The sequence below is a fragment of the Cibotium barometz genome, chromosome 18 (assembly GCF_041138505.1).
Source record: "Cibotium barometz isolate CiBa-2024 chromosome 18, ASM4113850v1, whole genome shotgun sequence".
NCBI lineage: Eukaryota > Viridiplantae > Streptophyta > Polypodiopsida > Cyatheales > Cibotiaceae > Cibotium > Cibotium barometz.
The window spans coordinates 42784347-42809672 of record NC_141063.1 but is presented as its reverse complement, the minus strand read 5'-3'; the positions used below and the strand labels follow the sequence as shown (position 1 = coordinate 42809672).

General features: G+C 46.1%; 1 protein-coding gene and 1 pseudogene across 1 annotated transcript in view; both read right to left on the bottom strand.

Annotated features, from left to right (window-relative positions):
* Positions 1 to 24337, bottom strand: part of EMB2785 (elongation factor family protein) — a 66315-nt gene extending 41978 nt beyond the window's left edge. Inside the window, exon 1 of the mRNA XM_086812609.1 lies at positions 23880 to 24337. Coding sequence (XP_086668735.1) covers positions 23880 to 24209 — 330 coding nt within the window. The 5' untranslated portion in view covers positions 24210 to 24337. The remainder of the gene's footprint in view (positions 1 to 23879) is intronic.
* LOC147629378 (uncharacterized) lies at positions 3847 to 5933 on the bottom strand (annotated as a pseudogene).
* Positions 24338 to 25326: the final 989 nt, after the last annotated feature.

Here is a 25326-nt window from a genome sequence, read left to right as displayed (position 1 = left end):
GAATAACAACAAGGGCAAAGGGAAGGCTTCACCGGAGAAGTCTTCTGAGAAGAAGCCTGACACAGATCGAGAGAAACTGAAGGCCGAGAGGTCCTACAATGATTGTGGCGAGAAAGGCCACTATTGGCGGAAGTGTCCTAAGCGGACTGGGAAGAGTGCTAATTCTTCAACCTCAGCTGCAAAGACTCCAGCATTTGTGCACTTAGAGATGATGGACTCGGATGCTTCATCGTCTTCAAGCGAGGAGGCAGTTGGCTTCACCGCAAAGGATACCCGAGAGTGGATTCTTGACAGTGGTGCTTCCAGGCACATGACTCCTTCCCGAGACTTCTTTTTGGATCTTAAACGGCAGTCAAGTCGCATCTTCATTGGTGACAACTCCACCATTCCGATACACAGTGAGGGCCGGATGGAGATTATTCCCGACGGCAAGGGGGGTAAGCATTCCTCCCATGTTCTTTACGTCCCTGCTCTTGGTTTTCATCTTCTGTCAGTGCATGAAGTATGCAAGACTGGCTTTCGAGTGGAATTTGAGGAGCATTCAGCTGCTCTACGGGACCGTGAGACTGGCCAAGTTGTTTGGGAAGGCGGTGTGGAGAATGGTATCTACAAGCTCTCTGCACTCTCCTCATTGACAGGTTCTCAGGTCGGAGATCTCTGGCACTTTCGTTTTGGCCACTTAAATGTGGATGCACTGCGGCGAGCTTTCCGAGACCAAATGGTGGTTGGCTTGCCAGATGTTGGCAGCAGGCAAGGACAATGTAGTTCTTGCATACGTGGTAAGCAACACAGGGAATCCTTTCCGAAGCAAGCTTCCGAGCGGGCTTCAAAACCATTGGAGTTGATTCACACTGACTTGTGTGGACCTCAGCAGACACCATCATTGGGAGGATCTCTCTATTTCATGCTACTTGTTGATGACTGTACCAGATTGACGTGGGTCTACTTTCTTTCACAGAAGGACCAAGCTTTTGCACGGTTCAAGGATTGGCACGTGATGGTGGAAAAAGAGTCTGGATTGCAGGTAAAGACTCTCAGGGCTGACAAAAGGGGTGAATTCTCTTCGAATGTTTTCGTCAGATTTTGTGCAGATCATGGCATCAAGAGGGAACTGGCCAATACAGGATCGCCTTCAAAGAATGGAGTTGTAGAATGCAAACACAGGACTGTAGTGGAGATGGTGAGGACCATGCTGGAGCATCGTGATCTTCCTCATCCACTTTGGGAGAGGCTGTGGCAACGGCTGTCCATACCCTCAACCGGTCTCCAACGACTTCAGTACCTAATATGACTCTGTTTGAGGCATACTTTGGCAGAAAACCTAATGTCTCCCACTTCCGTGTTTTTGGGAGCGATGCGTATGTACATATTCCGAAGAAGCAAAGGGGGAAGCTTGACTCCAAATCCCGTAAGCTTATATTTGTGGGGTATAATTCTCTTTCCAAGGGATACAGATTGTATGATCCAGAGAGGAATGAGATTGTCGTCAGCCAAGATGTGGTCTTTGATGAGCATGTTCTAGTATCCACTATTGAGGAGCCGCCACTTCTTGGAGATCCAGAGGAGTCTGATGATGATTCCCAGACCATTGTTCCAGTTGGTCAACCACAGTCAGTACAGCAGGTTGAGCCCGCAGCTGGAGTAGAGCCCCCGCAACAACAGGAGGCTCCATGTTCTGTTCGAGTACCCAGGTGATTGATGGACACCCTTTGGGAGTCAAGTGTCACGGAGCTACCCTCCGAGTGGACCACAGAGGACGGCCCTCGAAAATCGCAGAGAGTCCGCGACAAAAGCAATACAACGGAGCTTCTTCAGATAAACTATGCTTTGATGTCTCGTATTATGCGGGACAAGGAGCCCACTTCCGTTAAGGAAGCCCTTTCACACGATACGTGGAGGAAAGCCATGCAAGTGGAACTTGATGCCATCAAGAAGAACAACACATGGGAGTTGGTACCAAGGCCGTCGAAACGGTCAATCATTGCTGTCAAATGGGTCTTAGACCAAATATGCGTCAGATGGGTCGGTGGACAAACGATTAGTCTAGGGCTGAAGGCAAGGATACTCCTAGGACTGAGGAGGAGAGCTCTTAGCACAATGAAGACTGAATGAATAACTAAGCTCTATGCAAGCCTATTTATACTAACTGGAGGTTGGTCATTTAATAAAGTTTATATTTATAAATGCCCAATAATGCAAATAATGCTAAATAAATACTATTAAATATGCAAAAAACACCAGATAAATCCTAGTAAATTCCCTAAGGCTTCTGGGATGTTCTAAATGATGCACAGGCATATGAATGCATATTATGTAGGATGCAGAGTGCTTTTTCTAATGCAAACCCTAAGGCTTCTACTGACTCTACATGCATGAATGATTCTCTCCAAGTGGGTTAAGGGACTTGACTGACTGATGACTGACCCGCTAAGGCTGAGGAATGACCTACGTAGCTCGTGCCTGACTTATCCTGGACTGAGGATGTACAATGGGGTCGCGACGTACGACAATTATCATCCTATTGGGTTCTAAAATTGTACAACTGCTACACTTCTCATGATGCACTGAGTGCAGAGTGCATGTGACAATTGTCCTGCAACACAGGAGTCTAAGGTCAAGTGTGCACTGCCCTGCACATGAAACAGTGCCAATCCACATTGTGAGTCTCCCTCTAGAATGATGTCAGTGGTTCTATGTATCTGGTATGGTACCGGATGCCAGATCACTGAGTAGATAGTGGTTAGGACAAGGGGCCAGCCCATAGGGCTACCCCGGATCTTAGTGTGGGCATGGGAATGGTGTGGAATCACCCCCATGAGGGCCAGGAAGGCCCAAGCTGAACCCACCAGCCATGGAGGGGCTGTAGGACAGCCCTAGGGCAAAGATAAGGCAATTTCCAAGAGTTTACAGCCTTTATATGGCTGCAGGGCATGCATGGGGCAGCCCATACAGGCTGCCCAGCCCTTGGATTGTGGGCAAAAGCTGTGTCCAGCCAATCAGAAGCAGGCGCATCATGTCCAGCCTTTTAAAAGGAAAAAAAAGCAGGCGCGTCATGTCCAGCCAATCAGAAGCAGGCGCATCATGTCCAACCTTTTAAAAGGAAAAAAAAACAGCATTTTATGTGAATATTTTCAGCATTTATTGCTGAATTTTCACCAGTCGTGGGACATTAGTGCTGGCTGCCTGTTTATCTACTGGCCGACTGCTGTTGGGAAGTAGTATAAATAGTGGAGGCCACAATCCCATTCATTTATCTCATTTTTCACCTAGAGCTCAAGCAAATCAAGGGCTAGATAAGCCAAGGGAATTGCCAAGTAAAGGGGTGGAGAACTGAAGGGCAGGGATTTTCCAGCCAAGAAAAGGTCCAAGATTGCTGTGTTTTCTTTCAGATTTTCTCATCATTCTAATAAAGCAAATACACCATCCGTGGTGGGGGCCCTACAGAGGGTAATTGGGACCCAATACTGTATCCTCTCCACCTCTCCCTCTCTCTCTCTATTTTCTGCACTTCTCCTTTCGGTTTGTGCGTTAATTTCCATCGCGAAAAGAGTGCTGAATTCTGAGTATTGAAGTTACCGACATAGCAGCCAGGTACGGGACGGGACGTATAATACGGCAAAGTATAATATGCGTATTACACGTTTTTTTCGCGGGGCCAAAATAAAAAACGCCGTTTTTTTTAAAATAAAAAACACTAGTTTAATTACATTTGGTCGAGACATGTCACATACATGTTTAAAGTTGAAACTTGAAGTGTTGAACTTTAAGACTCAAGACTGGAGTTATAACTTATGAACTTATGAACGTTTAAACTTTAAACTTTAATTTTGAAAGACAAGGAGAGACTTGAGTTATGAATCATTATCATGCTTAAAGAGATTAGAGAATACAAGATAATCATGAAATGTACTGAGTACTCATGAATCTAAAATCACAAAATGGGAATCTTGAATCCTGAATCCTAACATAAATAAGGACGAAGCCGCAACATAATAACAATGAACATATGTCATACATAAAAATGAGCCACTAGTCTGTAGATACTGGAATGTGGCATACAAAATGTGACTCATGAGTCATTCATCAGAGTCAAGACTCGGACTCTGAGCTAGAATCATCCCCACCATGGTCACGGTCATGCTCATCCTCCTCACTAACACTCCAATCACTAATGCTGGCCTCTCCCTCTGGCTCGGGCTCTGCCTCTGCCTCTGCCCCTGCCCCTGCCTCTGCCTCTATCCCTGCCTCTGCCCCTGCCTATGGTGCCAGTCCTCGTGCGAGTCTGATGAGCAAAAGAGGCTCTCTCTGCTGCAAGGAAAGCCCACACTTCATCTTCTTCGTCACGAGGGTGCACTAGCTCCTCCATGCGAATCTCAACCTTGAAAGTGTCGGGATTGATCTCATTGATTGCTTTCATTTTTTCCCTCTTTCGAAGAAGCTTCAGATTGGAATTGACAAAGACAAGACGCTTTAATTGTGTAGGCAACAAGCAATTTCTTTTCTTTGTGTGTATGGCCGCAAACAAGCTCCAATTTCTCTCACAAGCGCCGGAGGAGCAATCTTGTGAGAGAACCCTCATAGCAATGCGCTGTAGCTCGGCACAGTCACCACCATACTTCTCCCACCAACTGACAGGTTTAAGCTGGGCATCTCGAAGACTAGCTCGTGGTGAGCCAAAATCAACATCATGCATGTCGCGAAACCGAAGAAGCTGGGTCTCGAGAAGATCTTGCGTTACTGGGTCTCTCTCCACTTTGGTGGTGTACTCTCTCCATCCCACATTTAGCTCGCGATCATGTCTCTGAGCATCTTGTCTCCAAAGTGGATGCAAGATGTGGCTAACAGCATGAATTGGACGATGAAACCAATCCCATCGTGTTTGCCATATCTCCTTGATTTCATCCATCCGATTGACATAGAAGTTTAGAACAAAAGACAATAAATTAGAATCTAGAATACATTATAAGAAAAAAGACTCAAGAGTCAAAAGCAAAGAACGACTTACGTCCTACAACTTGCAAGTAGCATACCTATCATCATCAAAGAGGTTGCTTGCATTGAAGGCCGCGCCCACCTTCTCCATGAACTCGTAGATGAGGCCCATGGTGCATCCCTCCGAGTCGCTAAGGCGTAGTGCTGCGATCAATGGCTCCATGAATGCTACAATGCACTCCGCATCATGCCAAAAGGCTGCCTCATAGATGAGATCCTCAAATCTTTTGCCCTTTTCGGTGCGGCTACCATCCCATGAAATCCATCTGTCATCCGTAATCATACGCCGCAAACCACGTCGACATTTTACCAATTTTTGGAGGACAATGAAGAGGTAGGCAAAGCGGGTACTTGAAGGCTTTGCGAGCTCCGTCTCACAATTTGCCCGATAGATACCAAGAGCTCGTTGCTTTCTTGTCACATAGTTTACCATAAACTCAGCCTTCTTCACCACATCCGCCACCCATGGTATGGCTCCCACATCTTCAATTAGAAGATCAATCGAATGCGAAGCACAAGGAACCCAACTGATTTGTGGATACTCTCTCCACTAGTGTGCCGGCAGCCTTGCAATTGGATGCATTATCTGTGACTACCGCAACCACATTCTCGCTTCCCACTTGTTCTATTGCTGCCTTTAGATGCCCATAGATAAATTCAGCTGTATGTGCCTCCCCGGAGCCATCTATGACAGTCAAGAACATGGTGCCGAGACAACAAGAGACAAGGATATTTAAGAGAGGGCGGCGTTTGGTGTCCGACCACCCGTCACACATAATAGTACACCCATACCTTGCCCATGCCGCCCGTATTGGTGCTAGCTCCTTCTCAATGTCCATGACCTCTGCCTTCAATTCTTTGGTGCGAAGAATCTCATATGATGGAGGCTTGAATGTGGGCCCCACATCCGCCACCGCACTAAGCATGTGTAAAAAGCCGGCTTGCAAGCATGGTCAAAGGGCACATTGCACTCGAAGAAGTATTGCCGAACTCTTCGTCTTGCATTCTCATGCTTGATTTTGGCCCAACTTTGTTGAAGAGACTTCTTTGGCACATTTGGAGGTGGAGGGCTTGTGGTGGAAGATGGATGTGCACCACCGCTATGTGGATGAAAAGAGGCTAGAGCTCGAGAAGAACCGGCAACTGATGATGCGGGAACATCCTGTTGTGGTGAAGTCTGGGAGGAATCTATGATGGAAGGTGCCGTACCTTGAACCTCAACTCGGGCTCTCTTTCTGGCACGAACAACACTTGGATCTTCACCCAATTTCTGAATGACATCGTCGAGAATGTCGTTGGGACACACATCAACTCCCTGGCCAGTAATGTGGAGAAGGTGAGCTCTAACACGCGGTGCACTGCCGGTGTAGACAATGTTGCAATGCTTGCACCGCCAATTTTTGTCAGCCTTGTTCTCGATCACTTCATCCCATACCGCTAATTTCTTTCTCCCCATGTAGCGTCTCACACGAGTGCCGCCGCTCGCGTAGCCTGTAGGTAGTAATAAGTATGCGTGTGTGAGTGTGTGTGTAGATAGTATGTAATATGTAGAGAGAGAGAGAGAGAGAGAGAGAGAGAGAGAGAGAGAGAATGTAAGAGTCAAGACTCAAGACAGAGAATCTTCAATCGAGAGAGAGAGAGAGAGGAGAGAGAGAGAGAGTTATGTTGCTGCCTTGGGGGCCTGAGCAAGGGTGGGTGGGGAAAGGGGGGCGACCAACACAGCGAGGAAGCGAACGAAGGGGGAGAGGGGGGGAGCGGCGAGCAGGGGCGAACGAGCAGAGATGAGAGAGCAGCACAGCGAGGAAGCGAACGAAGGGAGAGAGGGGGGGAGCGGCGAGCAGGGGCGAACGAAGGGAGAGAGGGGAAAGGGGAGCGACCAACACAGCGAGGAAGCGAACGAAGGGAGAGAGGGGGGGAGCGGCGAGCAGGGGCGAACGAGCAGAGATGAGAGAGCAGCACAGCGAGGAAGCGAACGAAGGGAGAGAGGGGGGGGGGAGCGGCGAGCAGGGGCGAACGAGCAGAGATGAGAGAGCAGCACAGCGAGGAAGCAAACGAAGGGAGAGGGGGGGGGCGGCGAGCAGGGGCGAACGAGCAGAGATGAGAGAGAGTATCGTACCGTTGGAACTTGGGCGTGCAGGTTCAGGAAGCAACAGAGCGCACCGTACCGTGTGAGGTTGGAACTTGGGCGTGCAGGTTTGGGAAGCAACAGAGCGCACCAGAGCCCACGCGGATCCCAAAAAAGCCCAGGCATAACGTTAAACGTTAGCCTGGCAAATTTTTTAATAAAAAAAAACCTCACGTTTTTTTTCAAAAGGACGTTTTTTATCCAAAAAAAACGTCCCGTCGAGTATTTTTTATTAAAAACCCGTTTTATAGCTGCTATGGTTACCGATTCTTCTCCGAAGCTTCCGCATATTAGAGTGACTCGTGTCCGCGTGCGTTGGAGATCCGACAACGAGAAGACGACGCCATGCGACGCGTGGAACACGAGCGTTACCTCAGAGCCTTGGACGCCAGATTGACACCAGCGGCACCCTCGAATCATTTTCCTGAGAAAATGAACTTTTGTAAGTATAATGGTAAACTCGATCCCACAACTCTTTATTCATGGTTACATCAAATTTGAAGCTTACTTTGCGGCAGTTAGGAAAACAGGTACTGATAGAGTGATCTTAGCCCGTTGGTACTTGGAAGGTGAGGCCATTCCTTGGTGGACTCAGTGGGCTCATGCCCACACCACAGCAGGTATGGCAGCTTATGTGTGGGACGAGTTTGTCCGCGACCTTAAGCAGCGGTTTCTACCGCCCCACTACCTTGAGCGACTCGAAGACGAGGTCAGGGAAGCGCGTCAGAACGCGCAACCAGTCCTTCAGTTTGCCAATAAAATTTCGACCTTATGTCTGCAATTAGGCTTATCTGATACGGACAAGAAAGGGCAGTTTTTGTATCGCCTGGACACGCAAATCCAATGGGAGGTGCGTATGTTTAGGCCAATCACCTTTGAAGACGCACTCTCGCTTGCACAAAGTGCAGAAATGAAACACAATGGTGGCAAGTCCAAGACTTCCCAGCCGGCTTCTCCCAGGGCTACCGCCTCGGGGGGCAAAAGCCAGAACCAAACAAGGTCTTCCCCAGGATAGAGCCCGGAAGCCTCTGGCTCCAAGAACTCGAACAATGCGTCTAAGCTTACTCCAGACCAGAAAGCGGAGGCAGGCAAGACAAGTGGCAAGTTGACAAGTGGCAAGTTAAGTGCCGAGGAACTTTCTCAGTACAAGGAGGAGGGTAGATGTTTCTTTTGTCATACAAAAGGACGTACTTCTCGGGATTGTCCTAAGAAGCCTCCATAGCCCGCCGCCGCCGCCGCCTCCACAGCTTCCGTGGTGAGCTTAGCTCCCACACAGACCCCAGCGGCTACCCCTAGTTCTTCAAACCCCGGTGCTTCAGTTGGAGCAATTATTAGCCGGGAGCTCGAAGATAAGCAGAAGGGCGCCCATGACCAGGAGTATGAGCGCAACGAATTGCTCAAGTCCTTTGGCTACATAGGTGGCCAAAGAGTCATTGTCTTGTTTGACAGCGGCAGCACGGAGGATGTGGTCACGGAACAAGCCGCTAGGCATGCTCGTTTCGAGCTGACTTCAGTGGACAAACAAGTTGAGGGTTTTAGCACAGGCATGACAACGAGAGTAAGTATGAAGCTCTAGGTGCTAAGTTAGTGATTCATGGCATAGAGTTTGTGCGTGATTTTATGGTTGCCCCTCTTGTAGGAGCAGACATAATTTTGGGTATTCAATGGTTTCACAAGTTTCTCCCTGATGTCAAGTGGGACAATCACACGTTCCAGATCAATCGGAATGTGTCAAACGCCCCAGTGACCATTAAGTGTGAGCCAGGTATTCCGAACTTTCCGCTCATAAGCCATTTACAGGCTAAGCAAGCAGTTAGGAAAGACGCACAGTGTGTGATGATTTACATCCAGACAGCCCAGACGGTGGCCAGTGCTTCCGAGAAGTACTCGGTTCTTCACGAAAAGTTCCATAAGATTTTTCTTCGGGACAGCCTCTCTCCCCAGCTCCCCCCGTCCACACCGGAGGATCACAGGATTAACCTCCTCCCAAGCTCGGAACCCCCGAGCAAGTTTCCGTATCGCCTTTCCAAGGCAATGGAATCGGAGTTGGACCGCCAACTCCAAGAATTGTTGCAATCTGGCTTCATCCGCCCCAGCGTATCGCCATTTGGAGCACCGATCTTATTTGTCAAGAAAAAGGATGGGTCTTCCCGTTTGTGTGTCGATTATCGTGCACTCAACAAGCTGACTATCAAGAGCAAATTCCCTTTGCCTCGAATTGACTATATTCTCGAGAGGCTGAATGGAGCAAAGGTGTTCTCGAAACTGGATTTAAAGAGTGGGTACCACCAGGTGCGGATTGTGGAGGGGGACATCCCCAAGACAACCTTCCGTACGGAACAGGCCCACTATGAATTTGTGGTCATGCCATTTGGCTTGACGAATGCCCCAGCTACATTTAACCGCATGATGATGCGTGTTTTCCAGGATTTGATTGGAAAGTGTGTGTTCATATTTATGGACGACATACTAATATTTTCAGCTAGGGTTGAGCAACATGATGTTGATGTGGAGAAAGTCCTTAAGTTGCTGGAAAGCAACGAGCTCTACGTCAATGAAAAGAAGTCGGAATTTTATCTGTTCCAGGTGCATTACTTGGGATATATAATTAGTGCTGAAGGCATTCGACTTGATCCGGCTAAAGTGGCCGAGATTGTCAACTAGGAAGTACCTCACATAGCCTATGACATTAGATCATTTGTGGGTATATGCCAGGCATATTCCACCCACATCGACAAGTTCTCTGCCCTCTCGGTAGATCTCACCAATCTGCTAAAGGGAGTGAAGACAAGACGGCAAAAGATTCGAATGACTCCACGAGCGTTGGAGGCATTCCAGAACCTCAAGGTGGCTTTATCGAAAGCACCTTGTTTAGCACTTGCCTCGTGGGATGAACCATTTCAGGTGATCACCGATGCGAGTAACATCGCAAGTGGAGGTGTTTTACAACAGAATGGTCATCCAGTAGCTTACATGTCTCGTAAGTTACTGCCCGCGGAGAAGAACTACTCGGTCTATGATCGTGAACTCCTAGCAGTGATGCAGGCCTTGAAACATTGGAAACATTTCCTGTATGGCCGTGACTTCAAAGTTCGCACTGACCATCAGGTATTACGCTGGATTCAGACGATGCCAAGTGCACAGTGGAGTGATCGACAACACCGCTGGAGTCAAATATTCCAGCAATTCGGTGGAATGATTGAGTACCTTCCAGGAAAGGCCAATCCAGTGGCCGACGCTTTGAGCAAGAAGGGACAAGTGTCTACGATTTAGACCACTAGACTTGACCTTGTTGATACAGGACTAGAGGACATGAAGCACACGTACGCGGATTCCGAGGAATTCGGTACTCAGTGGGAACAGGCATTGGATGCCACAGGACCATGCCATTTTCTGATACGCGATGGTTGGCTTTTCTACAAAGGCCGACTATGTGTCATGAGGTCGTTCAGGGCAGCTCTTCTCCATGATGCCCATGACGCCATTACAGGTGGTCATAGGGACATGAATTCGACTCTAGAGAAATTGGAACGGCAATACTATTGGCCAAAGATGAGGCGTGATGTGTTTACATATGTACAACGCTGTGACATTTGCCAAAAGGTGAAAGCTCCTTGTGGAAAGAAGATAGGGTTGTTACAGCCCTTGCCAATTCCTGAGGGTCCTTTCCAAGACATTTCCATGGACTTTGTCACGAATCTGCCTTCCAGTCCGAGTAAGCGTAATACGCAATGCTTAACTATTGTTGATAGGTTTAGCAAATTTGTTATGCTTATTCCTTAACTATTGTTGATAGGTTTAGCAAATTTGTTATGCTTATTCCTTGCAGGGCCAATGTGACAGCCGAGGATGTTGCCCAGTTGTTCATTCGGCATTGGTACCCGATTGGCGGGATTCCTAGGACCATAGTGTCAGACCGAGATGCCAAGTTTACCAGTCATTTTTGGAGGGCATTGTTTGATATTTTTGGTACTAAGCTGAATTTTTCCAATGCATTCCACCCACAAACAGACGGCCAGACAGAGATATACAACCAGTTGGCCTTTGATGTGCTGAAGTGTTATGTCCACGATCAACAAGGTAAGTGAGAATCGTATTTGCCTTTAGTTCAAGCTGTTTTGAATGACTCTTTTTCTTTAGCTATTGGCAGGACTCCATATGAGAGCGTTTGGAAGACCTTTCCAGTCGGTGTTAACCAAGACTTCGTCTTCAGTACCGGAGGCGAACAGAGTGACGGAGTCTTATCAGGAGATCTTAGAGTCAGTAAAAGACAGATTGGCTAAAGCGCAAGAGGCCTACACTCGACAGGACAATAAAGACCGAAGGGATATGAAGTTTTCGGAAGGGGATTGGGTTTATCTTCGGGTTATGAAGCAAAGATTGAAGCAGGTGGGCAAGCGATGCCCAAAGTTGTCTTTCAGGAGCTTCGGACCTTTTCCCATCCGGAAAAAGATAACTGAGGTGTCTATGTAGTTAAAGCTACCTCCGAGTTGGACTATGCACGATGTAATTCATGTCAAATGGTTAAAGCCATATGCAAGTCCACCCCCTTCAGAGGTCAAAGACGAAGCGGAACCAAACATTGTTGATGAAGCAGAAGTAATGGTTCCAGAACAGATCCTTCTCTGCACCGTTTCAAGCATGGCTCAGGCCGAAGACTACGACAGTTCCTCACGAAGTTTCAGGACCGAGGAACTCATGAAGCGGTATGGCTCGACAAAGAGTTTTTTGAAGACTATCCGGTGTTATTGACAGATTATTTGGAGACTGTGCAGCTTCCGTCAAGTTAAGCAGAAGGGGATGTCACGTGCATCCCGCACTTGGATCCCATGTAGACATTTCTGTACAGAAGGTGCAGGACCTGGGATGGTGAACTGGTCCCATGTGAGCCCAGTCCGGGACGAGTCAACCAAGGATCCATCTCAGATGTCCGAGGTCAGGTGTGCATTGTCCTGCACAGGAGTCTAAGGTCAGGTGTGCACTGTCATGCACATGAAACAGTGCCAGTCCGCGTTGTGAGTCTCCCTCTAGAATGATGTCAGTGGTTCTATGTATCCGGTGTGGTACAGGATGCCAGATCACTGAGTAGATAGTGGTTAGGACAAGGGGCCAGCCCATAGGGCTACCCCGGATCTTAGTGTGGGCATGGGAATGGTGCGGAATCACCCCCATGAGGGCCAGGAAGGCCCAAGCTGAACCCACCAGCCATGGAGGGGCTGTAGGACAGCCCTAGGGCAAAGATAAGGCAATTTCCAGGAGTTTACAGCCTTTATATGGCTGTAGGGCATGTATGGGGCAGCCCATACAGGCTGCCCAGCCCTTGGATTGTGGGCAAAAGCTGTGTCCAGCCAATCAGAAACAGGCGCATCATGTCCAGCCTTTTAAGGAAAAAAAAGCAGCATTTTATGTGAATATTTTCAGCATTTATTGCTGAATTTTTACCAGTCGTGGGACATTTGTGCTGGCTGCCTGTTTATCTACTACTGGCCGACTGCTGTTGGGAAGTAGTATAAATAGTGGAGGCCACAATCCCATTCATTTATCTCATTTTTCACCTAGAGCTCAAAGCAAATCAAGGGCTAGATAAGCCAAGGGAATTGCCAAGCAAAGGGGTGGAGAACTGAAGGTCAAGGGCAGGGATTTTCCAGCCAAGAAAAGGTCCAAGATTACTGTATTTTCTTTCAGATTTTCTCATCATTCTAATAAAGCAAATACACCATCCGTGGTGGGGGCCCTACAGAGGGTAATTGGGACCCAATACTGTGTCCTCTCCACCTCTCCCTCACCCGTTCCAGTCAGGGCTCCACCACCGCCCCATCCACAGGCAACGCTCGCACCACAAGAGGTAGCGCTCAGCCGCACTTAAGGCCTACGTGGCGATTGACAGAATTGTGAAAATTTTGGGGCCAACTCTCCCTCATCGTCCCCATTCTTTCCGACATGCGCGGCCGTCGTCCAGTGCCTAACCGTCTTCACACTGTTCAACTCCACCGTCACGCACCCAGCTGCTCTGGTCACCGCCGACCTATCTGTCGCCTCCGCCTTGCATTCGTCGAAGCTCCTGCCTGTCGCCTAAGACGCCCCACGTCTACAGCCCGCCCGCCCGCCTGAGTGCCCGCCATCGCCCGAGTGTCTGCCGCTATGCCGGTCGCCGTCTCCTACAACACCCGTCTTGGCTACCATAGCTTGCAGCTTCTGTCACAACAGTGTCAGTGTGCCTGCAACAACAGCCCGTCAACAGCACCCTCAAGACCAGCAACCGGTTCCGCCATTCGCTCCACCCGCAACAATAGAAGCTCCGGCCAGTTCCGCCTGCAGCGTCACAATACCAAACTACACCTCCCACCATTGCATGCCAATAGCAAACAGTTTGCAAAAAACAAGTTTACAGCTTTAGAGGTAACTGATTTTTGGTTGAATCTATGGGGCTTTTGTGAATTTATTACTTCATTGCAAAAATCAAGAGCAGCTAGCAATGCACGGTAGCACATAAATTTTGGAGATTTTTCAAAATTTGTGCTTAATTGCACAATTACAATTACAGAACACACAAAATTTTGGGGCTTTTCTAAAATTAGTGCTTAATCCCACAATTAAAGCTCATTGGCATAGCTCATCTACAACCTTGTATTTGGGGCAAAACATTTGCACAGGACTTTGTGGTTGCCTGGCATTGCATTCTAGTGCGTTTGGGATTTTGCCTGCAGGTGCTTTTTACAGCATATTTGGTTACACGTGTTTACATCTCTCTTGCAAGAGATTTCAGCACATGGCTGGAAATACGACTGATATATTTTTTCCCAAGAAGACAAATTAGATGGAAGTAATTACTCCCTCTAGAGTTTCATGGTCCGAAATCTTCTTGTGGCCAAAGGATTATGGGGTTATGTGTTAGGTGAAGATGTACGCCCTGTTGACATAGCACCTAACACACCTGGCCGTGGTGCTGAACAAGCTGCAATACCCACTCCTCTCTCAGAGGAGCAGAAGGCCCAAGCAATGGCTTTGATTGCTTTGTCAGTAAAGTGATCAATCATACCGCATATTCGGTCTTGTAGGACCTCACGACGAGCTTGGGATGTACTTGAAACATGTATCAGGCAAAGAATGAGACCAAGGTTGCATTTCTCAAGAAAGAGCTTGAGAACTTGGACATGAATGATGGTTATAGTATGGCTAATCATCTAACAAAGATCCAGGATCTTCGAGAGCAACTGCTCAATATTGATGAGGTCATTTCCAAAAAAGAGCTCGTTTCCAGGACACTATCATCTTTGCCAGAAACCTACTTGAACTTCCACACATCACTCACTCTCTCTATGCGTGGAAACCCGGAACCAATCTTGTTTGTAGAGCTGGTTGGTTTGTTACTACAAGAGGAGCGAAATCGGAAGAACAAATGTTCCAGCATGCGTGGTGATGGGGCTTTTGTTGCCCAAGATAAGGACAAGGGAAAAGTCGAACACAGTTTTCAGCCAAAGGCTAATTCGGAACAGCCTTCAGAAAAGGCTAAAATGATGCAGGAAAGCCCAAGAAAAAGGGCAAATGTCACTATTGCAAGAAGCTAGGTCATTACTTGAATGAGTGCACAAAGAGGCTTGCAAAAGAGAAGAAAAAGGAAAGTAGCATGGCTGTAGATTCTTCTTCATCACCTGCAAGGAAAGATGATGCATCAATAAATCTTGTGCAGGATGAGTGGACTTTTCCTTACTTGCAGTTACGACGCATCATTGGAGCATGTCTCTCAGTGTCGATGAAAGACACGACACATGGTACTTTGACAGTGGTGCTTCTAAACACATTACCTCACGGAGGGATTTGTTTAAGAAGATTATGGTTGTCCAGGCAAGCGAGTAACATGTGCAAACAATTCTTCTTATCGAGTTCAGGGTGTTGGTGAGGTGATCCTCACAACAGCACATGGCGCAAAATTATGTCTTCCATGTGCCAGGGATTAAGAAGAACTTGTTGTCCGTCTGCTCTTTTGCTAAAAGAGGATATGCGGTGAATTTTAAGGACGACAGATGCACAGTGAAAGACCGTGAAGGTGGCTATGCATTGGTCACTTCATGCACGAGGCAGCATTGCGGCATGCCAGGTTTGGGCATGTGAATTATGGCAGTTTGATGCTATTGCAAAGGCATAAAATGGTACAAGATATGCCTCATGTAGAGCTGCCAACAAAACATGTATGTGAAGAGTGCATATTGGGTAAGATGCACAGAAATACATTCCCAAAAGATGGATCAACAAGGGCTATCCAGAAATTACAGCTTGTGCACAATGATGTGTGGGGTCCTATGCGCACACCACCTTTTGGAAAGCATCTATACTTTGTAACCTTTATCGATGACTACTCCATATTTGCTTGGGTGTAACCCTTTAAGGCAAAATCTCACGTATTTACATGTTTTCAGCATTTTGTGGCACAAGTTGAAAATCAAACAGGTTGCAAAGTGCAAACCCTCCCCTCCGTACAAATCGAGGGAGGGAATACATGTCCATTGCTTTCAAAGCATTTATGGCAAAAAAAAGACATAAAGCATCAATGCACGATGCCATATTCTCCTCAATAAAATGGTCTTGCTAAGAGAAAGAACAGGTCTTTGATGGAAATGGCTAGATGCATGGTTAAAGTCAAAGGATTGCCTCACAAATTCTGGATGGAGGCAATAATGTGTGCTGCACATGTATTGAATAGATGCCCTACCAAAGCATTGAAAACCATAACGCCATATGAGGCCACGCACAAAAGGAAACCTAAAGTTGATCACTTTAGAGTTTTTGGATGTAAAGCTTCTGCACATGTACCTCAGCAATTGAGAGGTAAGCTTGATGACAAAGCATCTAAGTGCATAATTGTGGGTTATAGCAGTGGCAGTAAAGGCTACCGTCTCTTTAATCCTTCCACACAAAGGATTTTGGACAACAGATATGTTGTATTTGCTGAAAATTCAGACCAGCCATTGGCTGAATTTTTTAAAAAGCCACCTTCGGGCCCACATGACATGTTTGAAGGAATTCTCCCGTTGGGAATTGATGGCTCAACAGATCAGCCATCAACTTTGCCTATGGACAGCATTTGGGTACTCAAAATCAGCCCATGAATGAGCTCATAACACCTCAAAATGTGGAGGACGCAGTAGAGCAAGAACGGACAACAACGGAAGAGGCTAGAGTTGTGCCTCGTTGGCTGCTCCGTACTTTACAGGAGAGCTGACTTTCAGCTCCACTTGGTAGCAGGACTAGGGCTGTTCACGTAATGCAAGAGAACACGCAGATGTTGCTTGCATGAGTATACTCTGTGATGCACATGAGCCAGATTCATTTGAAGAGGCTCATGAGGATGAGCATTGGATACAAGCTATGCAAAATGAGATGGATTCTATCTATAAAAACGGATTCGATAGACTTGCCTGCCGTGGCAAGAAGCCCATTCGCACAAAGTGGGTTTACAAGTTAAAAAGAAAGTCTGATGGTACCATCGACAGGTACAAGGCTAGGCTAGTGGCCAAAGGATATGCCCAACAAAAAGGCATTGATTATGATGAGACTTTCGCACGTACTTCTCATATGGCCACAGTTAGATGTGTTGTTGCAGTGGCTGCCCATCATGGATGGAAAGTGCATCAATTGGACATAAAATCAGCTTTTCTCAATGGGGATTTGTAGGAAGAAGTGTATGTAAATCAGCCCATCGGTTTTGTGATGCATGGTCATGAAAACAAAGTATGCAAGCTTCGAAAAGCACTTGACGGTCTCAAACAAGCTCCTCGAGCTTGATATGAGAACATACATACTTATTTGACCACACAGGGATTTCACACTAGTCCAACGGAGAGAACCCTCTATGCGAAAGAGGATCATGGCACTTTGATTATGCTCATTCTTTATGTCGATGACTTGTCGCTAACTGGGAATGATATGCATAAAATTTCAGCATTCAAAGCTGAATTGCAAACGTCATTTGAGATGACAGATTTAGGATTGTTGCATTATTATTTGGGCATACAATTGGTGCACACAGATGTTGGGATTTATGTACACCAATCAAAGTACATTCAAAAGCTATTGCACAAATTTGGGTTTCAAGATTGTAAGCCCATCTCTACTCGGATGGAGCTAGGGCTGAAATTGAGCATGTATGATGTTGGAGAGCCTTTTGATATGAGTGTTTACAGCCAGGCAATGAACTACCTCATATACTTACGCAACACACGCCCGGATATTCAGGTTGGCTTTTCCCAGTGTAGCAAATTTATACACAACCGAAGTACAAACCATTGGCATGCAGTGAAGCAGATCTTCCGCTATCTTTAGGGCTCCCTGGATCTTGTGTTGGTATATCCCAGGGGGAGGGCAACTTGCAGTTACATGCTTAACTTGATTCCAACCGGGCTGGTGACTATGATACACGGCAATCCACCAATGGGAATTGTTTCTTTTTGGGACATTCATGCATATCATGGCTGAGCAAAAAGTAGCCCACCATTGCCACATCTACTTGTGAGGCTGAGTACAGGGCAGCCTTTAGGGCCACAATAGATTGTGTATGGCTGAGGAGATTGATGATTGATCTTCATGAGTGTCAATAGACACCCACCACCATATCACTAACAATCAGAGTGCTATAGCCGTGGCACGAAACCCAATGTTTCGTGCACGTGCTAAGCACATAGAGATTCATTATCACTATGTCAAGGAGAGGATCCATGCAAGTCATTATCTTATTGCTCTACACAAGACAATGTTGCAGATTTGTTCACGAAGGCGTTGCCTCGAGAGAAGTTTGAAGCTTTCCGCAAAGCTTTAGACTTACTCTCCTACAAAGAGCGATCTGCTCAAACCTTGTACACGTTCACATTGCCACTACAGGGAGAATTATTGGCATATATCCTATGAGTTATGCCACATATGCTATGAGTAGTGCCACATGTGAACATGGGCTAACCAAGGGCACTTTTCTCCCTTTGGGTTTTTCCCCTTGGATATTAGGTGTGAAAGGACACCACATTTATTATGTATTTTGATATTGTGGAGTCAACTCACTTTCTCCACACATTGTGCCCCATCTTCTTTGGGTGAGCATCAATCACTATCTCTCTCTCATGAGAGTGCTTACTACTGTGTACTTCTCTGTGTATGTCTCTGTTTTCTGTGCAAACCTAACCTAACACTTTCCACATGTTCTTTGAAAAATTCAATGGGGAGAATTTTCACACCTGGCAAACTAAGCTGAAGTTTAGTCTAATGAGAGAATGTCTCTAGCCTTTCATTGAAGGGAAAGAGAAGATGCCCAAGCAAGATGATGCAACACAAAAAGCTTGGAAGCTTAGAGATCAAAAAGCCTTTGGCCTGATAGCCCTTGGCCTCTCTGATAACTTCATATACCATGTTGCAGATCTCCCTACCTCCAAAGAGGCTTATGACAGTTGGACAAGCTCTTCCAAGCTCATGCAAGAAACTCAAAGGTTTCTTTGCAGATAGAGTTCTATGGACTCACAAAATGTGAACAAAATGAAGTCTCTAATGAACAACTTGCAAGACTTTAAGCAAATGTGGAAGAAGATGTGACCCTCGTAGTATTGATAAAGTCCATGCTTGAAGGTGCTATGGCAACCTCATCACCACACTGAAGAACCTACCCAATCTCACCTTGAAAGGGGTCATAGCCTCCTTCAAAAAAGAAGAAAGGAAGCTTAAAAACAGCGAAGCAGGGGGAGACAACTCCTTTACAAAGAAGAACTTCAAAGGTATAAAGTGTCCCCTTTGTGATAGGAGCAATCATCCTAAGAAGGACTGCTATTTAAAGAAGCCGTGCAAACATTGTGGGAAAAACAACCACAATGAAAAGAACTACTTTCACAAAAAGGCAAATGCTAGTATCATTCAAGAGACAGAGCTTTCCATAGAGGAAGCAAACTATTCTTATGATGAATGGGCTTTTTAAAGTCCAAGATATGTGTTCTGTTGAGTTGTGTTGTTTTCACTTTTATGTGTGTGACTTGATCCTTGCTTGTCCTTACCCATGGAATCCCATAACTAGCCTATGAAACTAGAGCCGTGTAATCTATCCTTGACCAAGAAATCCAGCATGAGAAACCATGAGCCTAGATTTATCCTTGACACAGTATGAGGTTATCGCTTGAGGGGGGTTTTGTTAGGAATCAAGGTCATACCTGTGTGTGAACCCGCTCTTTTTCTTTTTTCTCGAAAAAAGATCCTTCTATTCGTTAACAAAAACAACCACAAAAGGCTAGATACAAACTTGCCTCCATGTACGGAACGAGGATCAAAGAACAAAATAGGAGCGAAGGATGCACTTCTCCTCTGGCTGGCCACTCTATGAGGAGAAGGCTATCTCATACAAGGGGTGGGGGAGGGAATAACCACATAGGTGGACTGCAGTGCCAAGTGGGCTCCAGATCCCTATCTATGAGAAAAGGACCAAGTCGCCAAAGCCTCAAGAAGGCTCCCGGCACTATGAACTGCCAGGAGAATATCATGCCTGGTGAACACTCCCAATCACTACGGGGGAATAGGGTCAAGGAACGGGGTCAACCACTTCGGAGGAATAGTCGAGTCGATGTCGAACACTGTGTCTATCCCTACCCCGGATCCCAGTCAGGCCCCTCTCCTAAGCCAAAAGGGGGAGCTGTCTAAATGTAAGCCAATCTCCAAGGAACCTAACCAGGCCGAGCCCCTAGCATGTGACCACTAGGTAAACGGATCAAGGGGTTATAAATCAAGGGCTATCGGAGATGCTCCTCAAGGGCAACCAGAACAGACTGCTGGAGAGCTGGCCTCAAGATATCCCAAGCTCGTAATAAACTAGTTGCAAATCAATCCTCAAAAGCTAGGCTAGAGCCACAAGCCCGCATCTCCGTGAAGATCCATCTAGTACCAAACTCGATGTACGGGCAGATATCCTGACCAGGAGGAAATCCTTCCATGGCTCGCCACCTTGAAGAAGTCCGCTAACAATCAGCTTGCCCAAAAGGACACGGCTCCAAATGGCAGGGTCGATAATGCCCAGGCTCCCTCTATGGCACAGATGTATGATCACTCTCCAGGCTACCTTGGCCCAGGCAAGCCTCCCGTCGCTGCCTGCCCACAGAAAGTTGCAGATCAACTGTTAAACCTGACCAAGGCAGGCCCATGAGAAGGCCCAGCCAAAAGTAATACACCACATGGTTACAAGAAGTCATGGTCACAAGGAATGGGCATTTTGAGACTCGGAAATGTTGGGGATGGAAGCATCTTCCCGTCCCATGTCACTCTATAGTCACAGGGAATGGCCATTCTCAATCTTTTTCATCCCCGTCCCCATGTCGAGTCCCACGTGACTATGCTTGAGAGGGTAGTGTGAGTTACAAGTCTACACCTACAACCACTTGTTTGCAATGCTATATTCATATGCATTGGTATGGAAATCTAGTCAGAAATGCCCATGACACAATGTACTTGATTCTCCCAAGATCAATATACTTTATTTGAGGGAGGGGCCGACCGTTCCGGCTCATTGTGTGTCTCTTGTCAATTCAGCAAATTACTTCTTATATTGAGCATGTGTCCATCAAATCTTAGTGTATTTAAGTGTATTGATTAGCATTGTGTTCAACCAAGTTACATTGGTATCACAGCATATAGTTCTCTTTCACTTCTATCGTGAAAGACGATCACCATGAACACTAGCTATCTCTACACTTCGAACAACATGGACAACCATACAGTGAATGTTGGAGATGCTAACACGAGGCGGAGACAATGAAATGCATGCCTCCAATGCTTTACTAGACAAGCAAACTCATGTGGTGCACAAGCAAACTCACGAGCATGAATATGTAGGACAGCCGTCTCGTGGCAAAGAGAAGATGCAGGAAGAAGAGTCCATAGTTTTGAGGGCTGAACTTACTCGTATGTAGGCTCTTCTCCATGCACAACAAGAAGAATTGAATCTGTACCGCCACGAGGATCCACTGGTACATGACCGTTTGAAAGCCAAGAAAGTTGAATCTTATATGGATCATGCAATGGCAATGATTGCTCAAGAGTTACACATGTTACAGGACTGAGTATTTTACCTCTTTTCTTAAGCACTGTGTGATTATATCTAAGCATGTTTAACATTCACTGATCATGTTTAATTCTGTATATGCATGTGTAAGTTTGTACACGTGTATGGATGCAGATATATGTTTGGTGTGTGTGTGTGCATGTGCGTGCATGCTCATGTGCATGTATATGTGTTTTTCTCTTACCTTGTTGCAGGTGTAGCAGTCTCCTTCTCTTTCAAGGCTACTTGTGGTCAGCCGTACAAGTACAACCAGTCAGCAGCTCACATGGCACTGCCACGTGGCACACCTGGCTACAAACGATGACACATGGCTGGGCTGACGTGGCTGCTGGAGCTGACGTATGGCTGACTGCAGCTGACATGTGGTGGCTAGCTGCACAGGCAGAACTCCAGCCTCCAGGTGCTGCCATGTAGGCAGCTGGCTGCACAGGCACGGGCACCCACATAAGCGCGCATGTGCACTCAGCGCAAGAGAGAGGCGACAGGCACCAAGAAGCGAAGTGCATCACCAGGCAGCAAACACAAGTGAAGGCGCCGGCCAACAAGGAAAAGCGCCAAAGAGAAAAGCGTCGGGCAGTCCAAAACGCGCAAGCGTGGATTTTCGAAAAAAGAAAACGCTAAGCGCCATGTGTAATTTTTTTATTGAAAAAAAAAGGGAAAAAGCTATTCGAAGAGTCTTTTGGAAAAGCACTTGAGTAGTTTTTTTTCTCTAAGGAGGAAAAGCATAGCTTTCCACCCCCAAACTTGTATAAAAAGGGCCTAGGTTAGTCATAGTAACCCTATTGCAACCTCGAGATGTAACAGTCTTCAATGTAGGAGAATTGAGGTCTTGATGCTATTGAAGGAGAGGTGTTAAAGATCATAGCCTAGGCTTTCCAAGGTTAACCATGAGGCTTACTGCCTACGAAAGGTGTGTAATGCATCCAAGTGTATCTCTAATCCCTTCACTAAATCTACAGTAAGTATTATGTCATCTCATACAATAGAAGGAGATCAAGGTGCCTGCTAGGAAGCCTCTACCACTGTCAAAACTCCACGGATCTCCTCGTAGAGCAATACTGAAACATGACTCGAAACCTGCAAAACAAAGCCAAACAACGTGAAGGGGATGCAGGCCTGACTCACCACCCAACCATGACAACCGTGGGCAAAGCCCACAAGTCTTGGTTGTCCCCACCGAGCCACGAGCTAAGCTAACTAGCAAGACCATCGACCAATCTCCACTCCATGGCGTCCCATACCGCCACAAAGCTACCCTCGTGGGCCTCAAGACTGCTGCCGGCCTCAGCTGCATGAAGCAGGTGCACGTCTACACTAGATCTAGGCTCCTAACCCCGCAGAGCTCTCGCAAAGACTTGTGAGACTCTATGACCAACTGACTGATCTTGGCCACCCTTTTATAGGCTCTTGGCCGGTCACCAGGCATCCACACTTGGGTAACCGCCCATCAGGGCATCCCCACTTGGGCGCCCACCCGTCATTCCATCCCTAGCCCAACTCGCCAATCAGCTTGCCTAGCTCCAAGCTACCCCAAGCCTCGAAGCTAGTCTTGTGTGCGTATGGCACGCGGTAGATAACACTCACCACCTAGTCTATTAATGAAGTCAAAGATCTCATCGATTTAGGACCCAAATAAGGCAACCCTATTTCACCCCACTCCTCGTAAATAAAGCCACTCCCACAACCATGGCCCAAACAATTAATCCTCACGAGCTTGTGTGTTATCTCATTGTTGGCACAAAACTTGGAGTATAGGTTCACGCAAAGCATTGTGAAAGGTTTGTAAAATACAGGATACCTTACAAGGACTTAGTGCAATGTACACAGAGCACAGCATACACCTAAAAATACTTGTGCCTAGCAATTTACCTTCGACAATGCAAAAGCTGAGTTTTATATTTTTTAGTGAAATAATTAGACTGTTGGTTCGCCAAACAAAACATGGGTCAAAGACCCTCAGCTTGATTACACACAAGCTGAATCCCCTACACCACACCTTTAGACAAGAGATCTACACCATATATTTAGACAAGAGACACTCAAGTCCCAACATTCAATCTGATGGATTGGACATAACTTAATAAATAAACAATTTGACTTGATCGATCTCAATTCTAATCCGTCAAAATCATCCATTTGAAGTATGGTTTGTAAACGTGTTTTACTAGTCTAGCATTTGCAAAGAAAGTGAACAAGGTAATAAATCACAAATTATGCTTGCACGTCCTTTGAATGATCAAATTACCAAAAAGAAGTGGAGTCTAGACATCATACGTGGTAAGGTATGGTTAGCCATAGCCCGCAACTGAATGCTTTAAATAAAACATGGTGCTAATAATGACTAGATGATATCGAGACAATACCACCAATTTATTTACAATCGAAAATCTGATTAACACATAACATTGGCAATTCCATATGAGAAACCCTGCTCCTAGAAGTGATTGATTTGTTGTCATACGATGCTAAACAACATTTAGATGTGTTTGCTATGTTAGTAGCTTACAACTGATAGTCTTTTGTAGGTTTACATAAAAGCCAATTCTGCATTGCCGGCATACAGAAGCTCCATACCACCTCCACCAAATGAAATTTTCTAATCTGGATATGTACCCTATTCCTAGAAGAGCCTTCTCTACACATCAAACCATAAAGATATGCAAAACAAGATGATTGCGTGTGCACCTTGGAGGCGATGGTGATGCCGCGCTCGCGCTCAAGTGAAATGGAGTCCATGGTGCGCTCCTGGGAAAGGGCGTTGCCACATTGCTTGAGTAGGCGGTCCATGAGGGTAGTTTTGCCGTGATCGACATGGGCGATGACAGCAAGGTTGCGGATGTTGGGCGAGGCAGCCGGAGCCGCGTCACTCTGCTCCACCTGAGGGGATGCTGTGGAGAAGAACGTGAACGGACAAGGGGTGTACGGCCGGGGTGTATACGGCCTTACAGGGCGCTTGGAGCCGCACAGGATCCCATAAGCTGAAGAGAGAGCCCATCTCGCAGGACGCCCTGGCATGCTGCGAGTGTTCCCTGACACACAAAACCCTAGCTAATTCTCTCGCGCACACAGGACGCGAGCTTGCCTCATGAAACTTTTGTTTAGCCGCTTTCAAACGTTCCGGGTTTCATTAATTTAGATCATTCACGTAACAAAGTTTATATGGGCTATGTGAAACAATCCTCCTCCCTTGTTTTTTTTTTTTTTGTGTGTTTAGCATGATAGTGTTGCATTGCATGAGAGGACACTAAAGAAATATCATTTTTTTTTTGTGTGTGTTTAGCATGATAGTGTTGCATTGCATGAGAGGACACTAAAGAAATATCATTTTAGGCTTGCACTCTCTGGGCAAGGATTGAAGCAAGGACTTATGCATTCCTAGCATTCTCCCTTAACCAAGAGTCTTGCACGAGAGGATACTAAAGATAAAGAAGTCCCTTAAAAGCTCCCATTTTTAATTTAGGTTTCAAAATAGGGTTAAATTTTTTAAAAAATAAAAACATGGGGAGCCAATTTCAGCTTCTCGCCTCTTCTCAGGCTAATGTAAAAAAATATCTTCTTGGTATCGATCTTTTTTTAATAGAAAAAATTTGAGATTACTAGGAGAGATGCATCACAAAAAGATATGAAGTGGAGACATGAATGGCAAATCACATTTTTTCTATACCCCATTCAACATAGTGCCATTCTATTTAATCAATAAAGACCATTACTTGTGCCTTCCCCTAGCGTCTTAGATGTGTAGAAATGGAAACCAACAAAAAGGTAGTGGAAAACTCATGCGTGCAGACAGGCAAAGAAACAAAAAAAAAAAGGATTTAAAAATCAATCTCGATATTGGGTGAATTTTTTTGTCGAATGTTTTTAGCATTTTAGAAACATTTCTAGTCAGAAATGTTTTAGAGATTTCTAACCTTAGAAACCTGATGTTGTGTTACTATGATTATAAGCACCTAGTCAAACTTAAATTAGTGAAAAACATGCTTTTGATTATTATGTGTAGTTTAGGGTTTGTGAGAGTGGTTGTTAATGATAAGGTAGACTGATATGCTTACTAATTGCAAAAACACAAATAAAGTTCAAAAATTTGCAAGAACTTCACCCACATAGACATTGTAGAGATAGGTGGGAGATA